The sequence below is a fragment of the Pteronotus mesoamericanus genome, unplaced genomic scaffold, assembly GCF_021234165.1.
Source record: "Pteronotus mesoamericanus isolate MK-2021 breed Mesoamerican mustached bat unplaced genomic scaffold, CSHL_Meso_final contig_105, whole genome shotgun sequence".
In the NCBI taxonomy this organism is placed as follows: domain Eukaryota; kingdom Metazoa; phylum Chordata; class Mammalia; order Chiroptera; family Mormoopidae; genus Pteronotus; species Pteronotus mesoamericanus.
This window is the reverse complement of record NW_026555006.1, coordinates 11987298-12004281: the sequence shown is the minus strand read 5'-3', so window position 1 is coordinate 12004281 and position 16984 is coordinate 11987298. Positions and strand designations below refer to the sequence as shown.

Here is a 16984-nt window from a genome sequence, read left to right as displayed (position 1 = left end):
CCCACGGTGACTCTCCCAGGCTGTGCGTCTGCCAGCCCATGCTGTAGATGTGGGACTTGCCAGCTTCTCTAATTGCACGAGTTGGTTCTTTATAAGAAATCTTTGTGTATATACACACATTCTATTGGTTCAGTTTCTTTGGAGAAGCCTACTACGAAGCAGGCAGAAAATACCTGCTCCCAATCTTTAAAAACAGGTAAATCTTATCCTTCAGGGAATGGGGGACCATTGGAGCCTGTTTTCTAACTGCCATTTTGAGGTTCCAGGAAACTATTATAAACTGTGGCTCGCGGAGGGGAGTTGAGTGGCTGGTACCCTTTATTCCATCACCATTCCTTTTATTGTCCCAGGAGAGAAGAGCTGGGCATGTACCCAGCCAGCACACGAGGCCACAGGGGCTGCCGCCGCCGCCCCGGTCGTGAATGCTGGCTCCTTGAGAAGGATGCTTGAACCAGGAGGGGAGACAGGGTGTTCTGCCTGGGGATTCTTCTCCCTAGAATGTAGAGGTGTATGGCGAGTTGGTAGACCAAGTCTTCTTTGTCAACATCCAAAAGATGGGTCTAGTTTTCACTCTTTTCTAGCCTTTAAAAGAATTTTGTAAGTCCCTTGCGTTGTGGAGCTAAGTTAGGGAGAACTGAATTAAGCCTTAAAAACTTCAGGCTAATTTAGAAGCCATGCATGGGTACTCTTCCAGAGTTTGCTAAGTTGATGGATTCCCACAGGCCCATGGAAGACTCTTCTGCCTACAAATTAGCTGGGTGACCGGGCAAGCCCGGTACTCCCTCTGGCATGGTTCTCCCCCGTGCGAAATGAGCGTAGTGGCATGGCAGGCAGGGCAGACTCTAATTATGAGGCACCACCCTTTCTAAAATCTTCTTAAAAACATTTATTAATTTTTAGAGAGAGAGGGGAAGGGAGAGAAAAATATCTATTTGTTGTTCCACGTATTTATGCATTCATTGCTTGATTTGGAGGCACCTTAACCAGGGATCAAACCCACAACCTTGGTGTATTGGGACAGTGCTTTAACCGGCTGAACTACCCAGCCAGGACTCTAAAATCTGATTCTGTAGAGAGGCTCAGAGAAATTTTTGCTCCTGTGTGTCTTTTTAAATGAGTTAAAAAAAATCTGCTTTAGAAAAATTAAGATTTTTTTTCTAATCCATTAACTTCCAAATTAATACAGTTGGAAAGTACAGTACTCATTAGACTAAATTGGAAGCTTTTGTTATTTTAGATTCGCATAGCCTTTGAGATTAATTTACTAGGATGCGTGAGTTTTCCTCTTTGGTGTAATGGCCACTGACCTTCTTACGTGAAGCAGGTAAAATCCCTTGTCAATGCAAAATGTATAAGAACTTGATGAAATAGAGCTTCGAGTTTGAGAAATAAAGATATATTTAAAAAAACAAAAAACAAACAAACAAAAAACCCAGCATGGATCCTGATACTTGGCAGCAATATCTCAGGGACCCAAGACCAAAGAGACTGGCTTATTTGTTCCTTAATGACCAGAAATGAAAGAAATGCTCAGAAGGGGTAGAGGCTAAAGTCTTACACAGCCCACACAACACATTTTAGTTAATCTTGATATTGTGCAGTGATGTTTCTTTTTCCATCTTTACTTAACTATAGAGAATCTAAAGACTGAGAGTCAAGCCGTCAAAAACTTAATATTTGCACTAGGTTGACGTAAAACTGGAACTGTGACCTAAATTTAAAATTTTGTGTTCAGAGAAGTCTCACTGTTGTGATTGACTTTAAAAATGTTAAGTATAAATAAAATATAAAATGGAGGGGAGGATTGGGGGTAAAAAGTTTCAGTTGCTTATAAAGTATGACAACTAATGCTGTAAGAAAAGGCAATGCTGCTTGAGCTCCCAAGATGAGTTGGTGGTAGTTCTGATCCTGATGAAGTGTGTTACTGAAGAAGGATGTCCTCTAGGTCACCTGGGCAGGTGTGGCTGTGGGCAACGGGGGAGGGGAGGCACAGGGGAGGGGTCCCAAGGGCCAAGTCAAATACACTGTCAATTCCAGAAACAGGGACAAACCAAAGGCTTTATTGGTTTAGTGCTTCTTTAAGTGAAGAATGCTTATAGAAAATTGAATCACATTGTGAGAAATGATTCCCATTAGCATTTCAATCCTTTTGATTAGGACTTTCGCTTCTGTTCATAAAGGATTAAGTGCTATGGGAATTGCCCTTCTTTTGTAGTGAACAACTAGAAAAATGGACATAATATGTAAAAGAGCGGTTTTCAGACATTACAGGCAGCTCAGGATTTTGATCCACAAAAGAAGGGAACCAAGGTAAGGTCTACAATTGCTCCGGTTCACTGTCGGGAGGCAGTATCCAGGCCAACATTCAGGAAGAGGGGACCAAATAGACTCCATCAGTAGAGGAGAGAGATCAAAGATCAGGGAGACCAAGATGGTTAGAATTGGTGAGGATCGGAGGGCGCCGCTTAGGGAGAGAGCTGCCATCTGCAGATGCCACTTGCCACTCCAGTACTTACACCTTTCTCATTCTTTTCCCCCTTTTTATCGAACTTATTGGGGTGCCAGTGGTTAACAAAATTATACAGGTTTCCGGTGCACAATTCTACAACACATCTTCTGTACACTGTATTTTGTGTTCACTATCCTAAGTCAAGTCTCTGCCCAGCACCATTTATGCCCCCTAATAGCCTCCTTTACCTCCCTCCAGCCCCCTCTGTTGGCAATAAACACGCTGTTGTCCCTGTCCATGAGTTTTTCTCTTTTTTCCTTTTTTGCTCAATCCTTCTACCCCTTCACCCACCTCCACCCTGACAGCTGGTTATCCCATATCCTTCTCTCCATCTATGAGTCTGCCACTATTTTGCCTTTTAGTTCATTCAGATTCCACATAAGAATGAAATCACATGGTACTTGTCTTTCTCTGACTGGCTTATTTCACTTAGCATAATGTTCTTCAGGTCCATCCATGCAGCTGCAAAGGGTAAGAGCTCCTTTTTGACAACTGAGTAGCATTCCATTGTGTAAATGTACCAAGACATTTTATTTACTCATCTACTGATGGACACATGGGCTGCTTCCAAATCTTGGCTATTGTCAATAACACTGCAATGAACATAGGGCATCCTCCTGATTCTTAAGCCTTATGCCTTAATGCATTTATGTCCAAATCTTCCTCTATACTGAAATCTCTTTGAGGGGAAGGACAATGTGGCTCTAACATTAATCACAAAGTCTGACACATACTAGATCAAGAAAAAAATTATTGTGGAAAAAAAGGAAGGAGATTTCATGCTGTCTTTTGCTCATGGCTTGCCAGATCATTTTTAACCCCTTGTGTTAACAATCATTTCTTTTATTAGTTCTCCAACTTGCAGTCCAATAGTTTATGCCCTATTGTTTATGCAGAGGGGTCCCTTATATCTTTGTTGGAATATCAATCTGCACATGTGCGAGACGTAACTCCTCAAGAGCAGGAAAGAACCACCTGGAGTTCAGAAAGGGCTGTGAATAGTTTCTACCTGTCAGAGTTGAAAGACTTCATAATATACAGGCATTGGGTAGAATTCTCAAAATAATGCCTTACTAGTGGGAAAAGTTAACCCTAAACTAAAGGCTGCATTGGACCCAAACCCTGCTACTTGTGATCAGTTTGGTCTTTTCAAGCAAGATCTTTTCAAGTCTTGCTTGAAAGGATTACACTGATTACAAGTAACTTAACTACACACACAAACAGCCCACTGCTATTTAAAGGAATATATTCCTGACCAGGCAGCTTAATTGGTTAGAGAGTTGTCTCTATACTCCAAGATTGCGGGTTTGATCCCTGGTGAGGGTGCATGCAAGAATCAACCGGTGAGTGCATGAAGAGTGTGACAACAAATTGATGTTTCTCTCTCAAAAAAAGAAAAAAAGAGTACAACAGAATCTACCACCCAGCAATGTAAATTTTACTGTGCTTGGCATTTAATAAAAAAGTATCAAACATGCAAAAAAGCAGAGAAATACGACATATCCATAATTAGGAAAGATCAATCAATAAAAATAGCCCCATCAATGTCAAAGATAATGGAATACTATAGCAGACAGATATTAAACTACTGTAAGCCTTAGTATATAAACCAGGGACAGAGTACACCCTGTGGACCAAACTTCAACCCTGTGTTTATAAATAAAGTTTTATTGAAACACAGCCAAGGTTATGCATTTACGTAGTGCCTCTGGCTGCTTCCATGCTACAATGGCGAAGTTGAGAAGTTGGAACAGATTGCAAAGGGCTGCAAAGCCTAAAATGTTTATTTGGTTCTTCACACAGAAAGTTTGCTGACCTCTGATGTAAAGGAAACATGAACATGGAAGGAGCTGGAATAGATATAAAAAAAGACTCAAAAATTCTAAGGATGGGACATACAGTATTTGAAAATTTTATTGGATGGAATTAATATGAAGATGAATCTGACCTAATGTCTGTTTTCAAAAAAACTTATTGTCTAGTGGAGGGAGGATGACCTCTCTGACAACAAATGGGTGTAAACAAGGGAAATGTGGCAAGAATTAAAAAAAAAAAAAAAGCACCCATCAGTTTGCAATTCCAGATTCCTGGAATTAAGGTGCATACCAGGTTAAAGCTCCTTTCCAGAGGGGTGATGGTATTGGGTTGGCCAAAAAGTTCATTTAGGTTTTTTTTCCTTAAAATAAAGACACATTTTTCATTTTCACCAATAACTTTATTGATTTGGATATTTTAAGTATGTTGACTATCTCCTGTGTGGTAGAACACTGATGGTTCTCAATTCATACCTCGATTTGATCACTACCAGTTTCAACTGGTTTACCCTGCCGTGGAGCATCATCCAGTGAGACCTCTCCAGCGCGAAACTTTGCAAACATCTTTTGACACGTTCAGTCAGCTACAGCACCTTCTCCATACACTGCACAAATCTTTTCTGTGTGTGTGTTTCAGTTGCATTTTTATCTGTATTGCAATAATAAAGCATAATATGCTGAAAATGTTGCATATTTTCTTCCATCTTCAATATTAAAATGGCTACACAAAACCTCACCAATTTTGATAATTTTTGAAATGTACGCTGCTATGAGAGCTGTCACATACAATTTAACAAAATTGTTTCAAATGAAGTTAGACAACTAAGCACCGCTAGAGCCCCCTTATGGAAAAAACAACAAAATTCAAATGACCTTTTCGGCCAGCCCAGTAACTGGAGCGCTTTGCCTGGTTCTGAAGGTGGGAGGCAGGCCCGCGGAGATGGCATCACCCCACTTCCAGCCCCGAGGCTGATGAGGGAAGCGCCAGTTTCAGCTCAATTGCGACTTTTCATAGCATAAGCTATAGTTCTCAACCCCACACCATTACAGTCAGTTAACATGCTTTGCTCCTTGATTTGGGGGCAATAGTTCAGGGCTAAGCCACCTGCAAAAATATAGTTTTTAAAGGTCATTACTGATTGAAACCACAAATCGTCAGCATAAATATCTAATTTCAGGCCACCTCCATAAACGGGATAAGGGGTTTGTTGCTAATGTTTATTTATGTAGTACTTTCCATGAGCCAGGCAGAACGCTAAGGGTTCCACTTGGATTTTGCCTATTATAGTGCTTAGAACAGCCCCCTCACCCTGCCCCAATCCTTTCTGAGTGAGAAACTAAAGCAATGGGTACTTAAATAACTGGACAAGGTCACATGGCCAGTAAGTTAGAATTCAGACTTAGTGTGATGCCAAGACTCACCCCTGGACTGCTATGCTGGTTCCTTTGTAAAGCATCTGTTCTGATGCCTGACAGCATACCTGGCAATTAATAATGAGACAGCTAGTAATGGATCTCCAATTCTAATAGGGCACTGAAAAACTCTGTGAAAAGTTGGATATTTTTTTTCCTATTAGGGGACAAAATAGCTAAAAAAAAAAACCCCAAAATCAGATACAGAAATTAAACTTTTTTTCCGTATATAATAAGACTCCATTCACTTCTTAGGCAACTACATTTATTTAAAATCTTAACATTTTGTACATACAAACATTCAGCAATTGTACTTTTCCTGGTTTACTTCCCTCTCATGCTAACTCCAATTAGTGATATAATTACTACATAAATGGCTCAAGTGATGAAGACAAAACAATATATGTGGCTGTGAGAACAACTCCTTTCACAAATTTCCATCTTTGTATCCTCAGGAGTACGTTCTGATGCAAACCAGTGTTTTTGGCCAGGCAACTATTTATTAGTCATGCAAGCAGAGACAGAACCAGTTATGAGAAGCACTAGTTCTGTCAATTGGCTGCAGCGAGGAGTATAAAGCATCACAATTCCCTTATTAAGAGATCATGAGTAACAGGACCTGGAAGGATAATGTGTAAAGACACACGACAACAATGTATTATTTCAAAATGTGTATTTAATGGCCATTCCATCAAAATCGAGCAAAATCACATTTCAAAAGTATGTGTGTATTATTTTAAGGTGCATTTTCAAGTTTTATTTGGGCTTTATCTTGGATGCCTGAGATGTTCTTGCAGATATAATTAACATAGAATGTTCAGAGGCTGAAAGCTTCTCATGCACTGAAAGACAGGATCCTAACAATACCGTATATCTTGGATGTGTTAGAAATTTCAAAAGCCATATGTAATTTAATACTAATCATGAAAGACATTTTCAACATAAAATTTAGGCACTCTATACTTTGGAATAGCCACAAAATATTCCAACAAGAGTTAATGCACTTTGTGATTATATCTACTCAAAGATAATTCTCAATTAAAATCTATACTTATTAAATAACATTTTAAATTAGAGCCCATTACATTTTAGTAATTACTGTGAATGATTTGCAGCATTGTGTTTTAGTTAAATAATGCCAACTACTTCCATTAACAATCCTGGTTCTCATTCTCATATTTTTTTAACAGAAGAACCTTAAGACAGTCGCTGATAAGCATCTCCCCCTTTTTATCTTCTAACGCCTGAATAAGAATGTCCCTAATCACCCTCAAAGGTACTCTCCTATTTTCTGCTGGTAGGCGCTTCCTTAGCATGCAAAACTGCCCCAAGTGGGGGGCTCCCTGGAGATCAGGAAACGTTAGTCAAGAAGTCATCATTGATTCCTAGACTCAGTTTATTTGTTTAGTCACTTGGTGGCTGAAGGCATTGTCCCACCTATGTTCCTACAGTCTGTGCTGCTAGACTGACCAGGATGGGGCTGAGGAGAAGGATCCTCAGATTTGTCATTCCACGTCCCACAAGGCCAAGGCCATCCAGACTGTGTCTGACTTGAGGCAAAACTTGCTGATCTCTGCAGTGTGGTTTTGGGGACTAAGGGGGTGGAAATAATACTTGCCTACTGAGATGCCATTAACTCCAGATGAACTTTCCAGACTTGGACATACTTTAGCACTGTTAGAACTCAGGACATGGATACTAATTGTTCCTGTTGAGAATAAGGTGCTTTTGCTAGGTGGTATGCATTTATCTAGCTAAGAAAATAACTAGAAAGCCTTTTAAAATTTTTAGATTATAGTCTGCAGATTGACTCATCATAATCACCAATGATTAACTTATAAAGCTCTATCCAGAGAAATGAATTTGAGACTTATTTGACTATAAGTCATACAGAAGATAGCACAGTAATTTCCCATAGGAGAATTTGGTATTTCATCATGGGGATCACTGGTAAATTAATTACACTGCTAATGTTTTCGGGTGTATTTGAAGAGACAATTAGCGTAAGTAAATCGTGAGTGAGATGACAGTTGTTTAACATTTGTTTCTGTTCATCGGCTGAGATCTGAGGTTACTCTTAAGACTCCATTTGAGTAGGGATGGGGAGACAAGGGCCTAAGGAATGAATAGTTTTAACTTCAGTTTCAGCAAATATAATCAGAACTGGTTACTACTAGTTGATAAACACCTATGTTAAACGCAAAGTGGGTAAGACTCATTCGACCTCACCAAGAGGTGACAGATGCGGGGCACCATTAGGGAGATGATTGTTGATGTGGGAAATTCATGTGAAACCTCAGCCACCTCTCCTGAGCCGAGAGGATGCGATATTAAGAATGAAGGTGGATTTTAGTTGAGGTTGCTTTTCATCCTCTCTCAGAGCTTCATCTTCCTTCCTATGGATATTTTACAACGTCTATCTTGTGATCAGGATCCAAGGCTCAGGCCAGCACTCAGGACAGGACAGTAAAGACTACAGTCCCTCTCTGGCGTTTTAGAATGGACACAGCTTGCTCATGAGTAACACCTTCTAGAGACTCGCCATTAACAGCTAAAATCTGATCACCTCGCTTCAAGCGGCCGTCATCTGCTGCTGCTCCCTACAAATAAGAAACAGTCCAGTTTAATCGAGGATGAAGCAATTAACATTCAAATAATATTAATATTATGGTGTGCAGATTAAAAGAGTAACTTTAAAATCTACCAGTTAAAGTTATTTGTCAATATAGGTAATGTTTTTAAATTAAGAAAACGAACCAAATAAAGTATGTTATTGGAAGAGTCATTGAATAGTAACAATAGCCATGCATTGTTTAAATAATGTACTAGTAGAAATGTAATAACATTTCTATCTTTTATTACAGGTAGGACCTTATTTCAATATTCAGTGCTAAATGGAATCTGAATGTCATATCATGCCACATTAATGAATATGTAACTCACAAATGAAGGCAGAACTGAATCTGGTGTTAATCTTATTGCTAATACCATCATCATATGTATTGGGTTGCCACTGCCTTATTAACCGATCAGCATTGTGGTGATCTGTCAAAACTAAGTGTAGCCTCCAAATGGGTAAGCTGTAATTCCATGTATGGCATGGAATTACATCTCAATAAAGCTGTTCTATATAGAAATAAACAAAAGTGTAGCATCTCTAAAATTTTGTAATATCATATTCAAAATCTTCAACTTTATGTATCTTTGATCATCTAAATAGGTTTCTAGATGACCACTTTCATTATATACCCTCAGAATGTCACAGAGCAAGTGCAACTTGGGCTTTTTTTCATTCTAAAACTGAATATCTAAAAATGTCATGATATTTCTAGAAATATTTTGGATGGGAAGGAAAGAAAAGACCTGGAAAATGTCTTACAGGAGGCTTTTCCCATCTGTTGGGTTCTGTGAAAATCCCTAGAAAATTTGTGCCATAAAGATCCTACAAATGATGTTGAACTATTGGGAAAGTTAATGAAGGCCCACAGGCACCTCCACCTGAGTGACTCACTCAGACGCTGAGCTAAGAGGCATTAACGGTCTGCAGACCTATGTCTACTAGCAGCGTGGAGGTCCTGAGGTGGTGGGTGAATTGTCTAGAATTTCAAAACTGTGAAAAGGGTAGAATTCCTGAATAAAGCTGTAATAAAGAATACTCAAAACCAGGTCTGTACTGGGGGGGAAATGCCAAAAGTAAATAACTTGCAACTACATTCAAATCTTTTTATTTTGCTTTTAAGAAAGTGTGTTAGCTGCACTAAAGACAATTAAACAAGGTACTCTAATAAAATCAGAGTTACTTGGCTAACTTGACTTTATTAAATTTTACATGCTGAGGTTTAAAGGCTTCAGCGAACCTTAGATATTTGCATAATTCATTTTTTAAAAGGCATGTTGAACTCTTCATGTTTTCATTTTCAGTAATGCGAAAAAGGATGATTTTTCTACTTTCTAGGATTTGTCCACTATTTCAGGTATTGCTGTGCTTACTTGATAATTACCACTGACTCGTATTTCCTCTCCTACATTACCAACATGGCAGTGGTAGATTAAGCGGGGAAGAGAGGAACGGTTCATAGAGGGCCCTCCATCTGGTCTGGAAACGTGGCTTTTACGTGCTTGCTGTGCCCCCGTGTGCTCACTTAGCCTGCCCCATACTGTAGAACAGGCACCTACTATCTACTTTTTGCCTGTTCTAAGGATTAAATATATGGCACCTGGTATTTGCTCCACAATGGCAGTAGTTTAATAAAATGAAACGCGAGTGATGATCAAACCCATGCTTTCATATTTCACAGGCTCTTAAAAACTGCTCCCTAAATTTTCAGGGTTGTTGAAGTCTTCAGGTCTGTGTCTTTTTGCTTATGGTAAAATCTGGCTGCTGAAGGGACTAAGACCTAAAGTTGGCTTTGATTTTGAAGTTTCCCACAAACACCTGAAAGAAAATAGAAGGTCCGGAAGGCTCTTGATCAGACTGACTAAGTCTCGCAAATCCTATATATTCAGTGTCTGTGATGTTTCATGTTTCTAGAGGGGAGGAAGGTCTTGATGGGCCAACTCAATTTCTTAGTTGAATAAGAGAATTACTAAATGAGGCTTAGGACACCAAAAAAGTCACATAAAAATCCACACCTTGTGGACATCTAAGATCTAGAACCCTAAAAAGACAGACATTTTTATGACTACATATTCACTATAATAAAACTGAGCCAGTTTTATGGCTTACGATTCTTTTCAGAAAACTTTTAAATTTGGATATATTGGTTCACTCTAACAAATAAAAAAAGAAAGGGAAAAAGTCATCAAATGAAATCTTATAGGAAACTCTATGGAACTATTTTAATAATAATAATAATTACTTGCATTGGAATATTCTTTTATTGAGGTGAAATAAACTAAGTAGGCCATTAGCAAGGGCTTTAGCACTTTTTTTTAATTCAGAGGTTTTCATTTTCAAGTGTGTCTCACTTTACAAAAAAGGTCCACTCCTTAAAAAATAAAACACACCATGGATTCAATATTTATGACAATGTATGACCTACATAAGTGCGTCCTAAATGAGCACTTTCCATGGGAACATTTGAAAGAGCATTCTGTGTGAGCATCAGTCCATTCCCACTTCTCTTGTCCCACTCTGATTTGATGGTTATTTCTTTTCAAAAATCCACCAGCACGGCATGGCCATCTTACTCTCTGCTGAAGGTTCTGATGACCTGACAAAAGCTGCCCAGCTCTGGTGCCAGCAGCCATGTGCACGCGGAGGCAGGCGCCGCGGGAGCAGCCTGCTGAACTCTGGGCCTTGGGTCAGAAGGCATTAGAAGTGAATCAGTCCTCTCTCTGGCCCGCAGCTGTCCTGCTTACAGTTAGGAAGTGAGCAGGTGGTTACAATACTCTGCAGGCGCTTTTCAGAGGCGCAGGCTCAACTTGCTAAAAGGTGAGGGCTAACCCTGCAGCCTTTCTGCTATCCTCATCTACGTAGCTGGCACTCTTAAGAGCAAAGTACTTTTGCTCATCAAAACTACTTCTGGTGGTATCTCAGGAAAAGGAGAGCCTTAGGTGGCTAATCCACCACGGGAATGGTCATGGGGCTGCACTGTTATCTAGAATGTTTCTAATTTGCCTTTCCTCTTCCCCTTTGCCTGTCCCCAAGTCAACAGTGTTTAGGAATAACAGGGCTTCTTAATAGGCACCTTAGCAAGATGTAAACATGCGAGAACATCTGCAGGTGCCTAATGGGTCCCAAAGCAAATGTCAAATGATTTAAGGATTAAGTTAGGTCATGGTTAGGCCCAATTTACAGGTGATAAGATATGCACGGGTAAAAGTGAACCTATATTTAGTGTATAGTATAGCTTTCTAGAAAAAGAAATTTTCTACCTCTTCTTTTGAAGACCTTTATTTCTTTAGGAAAATACAGCTGAAGTAGGCAAACAGATCAATTAATAAACAAATGACCATGATAAAACTAGTGAAGAATAAAATTGTAATGTCAACACTAAATACTTTTCAGAGATCTTTAAATGTATAGTAAAATTAAATTCCAACTTAAAAAATCCCAGTGAAGTTAAAAATAACTTATCTACGAGCCACCTGGAAGCATGCACACCATGACCTGTGTATTCAGTAGGATGCATTGGAATATTTAATTCCTGAGAAAGAGTATTACCTAGTCTTAGTCTAACTTCTTGGTTTGATCCTGCAAGTACTTGGTGGAGTGCTGTAAGAGAGAAACCACCTTAAGCTAAAGTGTCCTGCGGATTTTGGTGACGGGCAGCCATTAATGGTGCACCCATCTGAGGCTTGTACAAAGCTTCAGGCTGTGTGGCCTTCTTGTGTCTGCTGCCTTATCTTAAAGGAGAAAGCCGAATCTTTGTTCGAGCCCACAGCAATGCTTCCAAGGCCATCCTCCAAGGAGGGTGGCACTGCTCCTGATACTGTGTTGCTGAAAGAAGACACTTTTTAATATCTACTAGCATCTACTTTTGTGATGGTGTCCAAAGAAAATTACATTTCTATGACTCCACTATTATAAAAGAACTCTTCTTTCACTAGTCTGGTGTGAGAATTTCCTATAAGATTAAAATAAAATAAGCATACATGTACACATCCAGGTATAGCCCAAAATAAACCAAAGCACTTAAAAAAAAAAATCTCACCTAGGTTTGATAAAAAAAAAAGTAAAAAAGTACAGTAAAAAAGGAAAAAAATACCTTTGCAAATATAGTCTTGACATAAATTGGCAGGTCTCCATGGGGACTTCCATAACCCCCTACAATACTAAACCCCAATCCTTCAGAGCCTTTCTCCAAAGTAATAATCTTAGGTGGAGGTGTTCTGAAAACACAATGCATGCTGTTTAATTCAAGAATAGATATTGACAAGGAATTTCATTTTCATGGAAGAACACAGATTTGAGAGAGACTTTCATACTGCGAAGCTATTAAGATCAAATCAAACTATCAGAGAGCAATCTAGAAACTTTGTCTTTTCAGTTTTTAAAAATTTTTTAAATTTATTAATTTTTTCAAATAAATAGAAATATTTATTAATAAAATAGAATAATAAAATAGAAACATTTTAAAATTTACCATATCATGCTGGAGTAATGTAATGACCAATGGTCTTGACGTTTTAGGGGTTTCTCTTTTATAAATCCTACTGTTTCTTATTTACAAATGAAGTCATGATGCTGAAATTGTCAAAGCATCCTTCCATATGCTTAGTTTTAAACTGTTAAGTTGGCCATTTAAATCTGAATGGAACTGTCTTTACATCCTTAAAGAACACCCACAGAGATGGGGCGGAGGTGGTACCTTAGCTTAGTGCGGACCATCAGCCTGCAGGCCGACTTGTGTCCTGAGCGGGAGCCGGTGGCTGGTCGCTCATTAAACCTCTGTTCTTTTTCTGCTTGAACACCCTCCCACACCTGCTCCACCACTTCCACTGAAGGTGGAGACTCATTCTTCAAAAGCCACCTCCACTGTGATGCCCCCCTTGACTCCCTTGGGAGAGTGAGCCACACCTTCTCGGCTCTTCCTTTGCGCTAGGTCCCTATTTCCAGTATGGCCTCATTATAGTATATTGTGGTTCCTTAAGCATCTTTCTCCTCTACTGGACCGTGAACTCCTTAAGTCTTAATCATCTGACTATTCCTAGCACTATGCTCAGGGCCCGTCACAAACTCAGGATCATGACTGTGTAAATGAGAATTGAAATCCAGGAGAGAAGAGAGAAACCAAGGTAAAGCAAAATGGATAAAGACAATCTGCTTCAAATGTATCCTTTAGATTTTCAAAGCTTCGCTCAGTGTGGAAGTCATCTCTCTCAGAAACAACATGTGTAAACATCAAATTACTTATGTGGGCTCAAGTAGTTAAATCTAAGCTTAACTAATACCAGCTTCTTACTGTTCAAAGGGTAAGAACCTGAAGGCACTCTGGTCTCCCAGACCCTGTCTTCGTGTTTGCCCTGGGAGGCTCCTGTTTGTATACCAGCGGCACCACTGGTCTGGTGGCAGCACGCACATCAGAGAGGCAGAGCCTGGCGACGACGTCAACTCGGCCATTCGCAGATTTAGAAAAAGTTGCAAAATGGGGATATAAGTAACCTTTGAATAGGCTGTTCTGTCTGACTAGAATATTCTTCCCTCTCCTCCTCCTCCATTGTTTCCTGCCTCATTTGAGGCTTGATTTTCAGCTGGTTCACACTGATGCCAGCTGCTTGTTGGGGTACTTTCTGGCTGCGTATAGCTGGCTTCCTTGGAAATTGCTCAATGTCTATGCTGTATGAATTGCTGACTGTTTTGAATGCCACTCCTGCTTTTTCCAATTACCTTAAAATTCAGCTTTAGTGTTACTGCCTCCAAGGACACTCTCTAACTGAGCTATGGCCCTCCTTCCTGTTTCACAGGACTCTGGGCTTACTTGTCTCTCTCATTGGACTTAGCCCTTCTATACCTATCAACTCCTTTATAACCATGGGTTTGGGTCTGCTTTTCCAGTTCTCTGGCATTTCTGTAAGGACTGGGGCAATGCCTTCACCCAGGTTTCTAGGTTTGACTCCTCAGGACCCAGCACTTCTACCGTGTCTAGTCTTAGGAGGCACTCAATAAATATCGCTGAAATAATGATGAATTATCCTCCATGGCTGAATGGTAATGATGTCACGAATAAGGCTCTACCTTTCATCACTTTGTGACCTTATAAGTACTCTCAGTAATAACCCACTGGCTAGATGCGAACTTGATTTATGTTTCCTCTTTCAAGCAAAGGCCCCTATTCCCAAGGATATTGAAATTCCCCTAGAAGTCCAAAGCCGTTGTTTTAGAACTAGCCCCTGGGGGTCACCAAATCATTAGAGACCTTCATAATCTACCTAGTCACCATTAGAGATCTGTTCCAGGGAGAGGGAGGAACACAGCTCCACTCCTCAACCGGAAGCATTGGGTGGAGTCTGTTTCCATTTATCTCACATTTTCAATAAGTTTTAATTTTTGTGTAGAAGACGGTAAAAAAAACAAACAAACCCAAATGTAAACAGTGGTTGGATTATGAGTGATTTAAATTATTTTTAAGCTAGTGGTTCTCAGCTTGTCAGGAGCTATACAGCTGTGGAATCATTAAAAAAAATGGACCCATCAAAAAATACTAAATGTACACTACACTTCCTATAAGGATCCTGACTTTTTTTTTTTTCTGTAAGGCAAGGGCCATTTTAACTTGGAAATGTTATACGTTGATGTTGTTGCCATATTTTAAAAGTGTGCATTTATTACTTTCATAAGGAGAAGATAGTACAATGAGCTTAGTTTAATATGTTTTCCTCAAGAAAAATCAAGGAGCATCTAAGATCTTATTTCCAGGAATGTCATCAGTTTGGCTCAAATAAACGCTTATAAAAATTCAAAAGATAAAAAAAATCCAAAGGTGTCATTTAAGTTGATGACATACCAAGAAAAAGCTGGGAATGGCTGTGATCACCAGATACTTCTAATAAACCAGTCAGATCAGTCAACAAACGTTTGTTGAGCACCTATGAGTGACCAGGCACTGGTGATACCAAGAAGAGTAACTTTAGGCAGCATTTCTCAAATTATGGATCCTCTGCCTATAGGTAGCAAACGCTCCCCGGAGAACCCCCTGTAGACCACCTACTCAGAATCTCTGAGATCGGGCCAGGGAAATTAGCATTTTTAAATATTCTCTTTAGATTTTTAAAATGCACATTCTAGGTTGAAAAACACTGCTTTAATGAGCAACTTTCACTGCAGTGACTGCTTTTAATGAAGGACGCCAGCAAGTATTACAAGATTTTGCTTAGAAAACTGAGGAAACCTGGTTCCTTGCATAATAAAGCAGGGTGCACCTGGGCTGTAAAGCTGTGGTTCCATAGGGGAGAAGGCACAGACGCGTGTCAAAGTGACCAGACCGAGGGCATGTAAACCCTGCAACAACAGTCTATTACGAACTTACACAAGTGGAACAAAGCTTTGTGAAAAATAAGGAAACCCTGGTGCTTTCTTGGATATTTTCTATGAATTGGAGAAGTAATGTGCACTTTCTCCTCTTTTTTAGAGAGTATGCTCTAGAGTCTGGAAAAGGTCTCTCTGAGCTTTGCCCACACACACAACAGGCACTCGGCATCTAGGACACTCACTCTGTGTCTTCCGGATGGTGTTCAGCAGTCGGTGACCCAAGGTGATAGCCTGTAGACAAGTTTTCAAGCTGCGTTGCTATGGCACTTATATTGGTATCTGCTACAACCTGAGGGAAAAGTTAGAACAAGACAACCCATTGTAAGTCAGGAGAATTAGAGAAACCACAGTGCACCTGACAGTCAGTTCTCAGCCCTCATCTTATTCAACCTGCCTGCCGCATTCGGCACCGTGGATTACTCTTTCCCTCTCAAACTATCTTCATTTGGTTTCCATGGCACCACCCTAGTCGTTTCCCTTCTACCTTCTGGCCATTTCTTCATATCTCCTGAACCACTATCAGCGTGCCAAAAGGCTCAGTCCTTGAGCTTCTTATCTTTCCCATCTAAACACACCTCCTTAGACATCTCATCAGTTTAAATGCCATCTGCATAACGATAATTCCTGAGTCTGTATCTCTAGTACCGGCCCTTTCACTCCAGATAAACGTATATATATATATATATACACACACACATATGTCTCCACAAATCTGACATTCCTAATGGGACACTCAGCATGTATCTCATACCGAACATGTCCCACCCTGAGCCCCCACCGCCTCCATTTGTTCCCGTAGCCTTCTTCACCTCAGGTAGCTCGACCTTATTCTTTTGGTTTCAGCAAACACCTTGGTGTCATCCTTGATCGCTCTTTCAAAACCCACATGCAATCCTCATAAAATTCTATGGATCTTCCTACAAAGTTTCTCTTGCCTGGAGTTTTACAGTAGCTTTCTCACTGGTCTCCAAGTGTATAGCAGAGAGAATGGTCCTGTTACCATATGACAGGTTGTCCTGGCTGGTGTGGCTCAGTGGATTAAGAGCTGGCCTGTGAACCTAAAGGTCACCGGTTTGATTCTTGGTCGGGGCGTGTGCCCTGGTTGCGGGCCAGGTCTCCGGCTGGGGGCGAGCGAGAGGCATCCCATGATGTTTCTCTCATGGATCACTCGCTGAAGTTCTTCTGCCCAGCTATGTCTCTGCCCTCATCCTAACATTCTCTTCTGCGTTCCCTCAGTCTCAGCCATGCCAGCCTCCTTGGGTTTCTCTAATACGC

The 16984-nt window shown here is 40.2% G+C and overlaps 1 protein-coding gene across 4 annotated transcripts in view; it reads right to left on the bottom strand.

Annotated features, from left to right (window-relative positions):
• Nucleotides 1–6002: 6002 nt before the first annotated feature.
• The window catches only part of PATJ (PATJ crumbs cell polarity complex component), a 295047-nt gene continuing 284065 nt past the window's right edge, over nt 6003–16984 (bottom strand). For 2 of the 4 annotated variants that reach the window (XM_054574004.1, XM_054574012.1), the window contains 3 exons: nt 15892–15998; nt 12447–12570; nt 6003–8336 (listed from right to left, as the gene is read on the bottom strand). In XM_054574004.1, the coding sequence (XP_054429979.1) occupies nt 8190–8336; nt 12447–12570; nt 15892–15998 (378 nt within the window). In that variant the 3' untranslated portion in view covers nt 6003–8189. The remainder of the gene's footprint in view (nt 8337–12446; nt 12571–15891; nt 15999–16984) is intronic. The other 2 variants (XM_054574021.1, XM_054574028.1) reach the window with 1 other exon arrangement.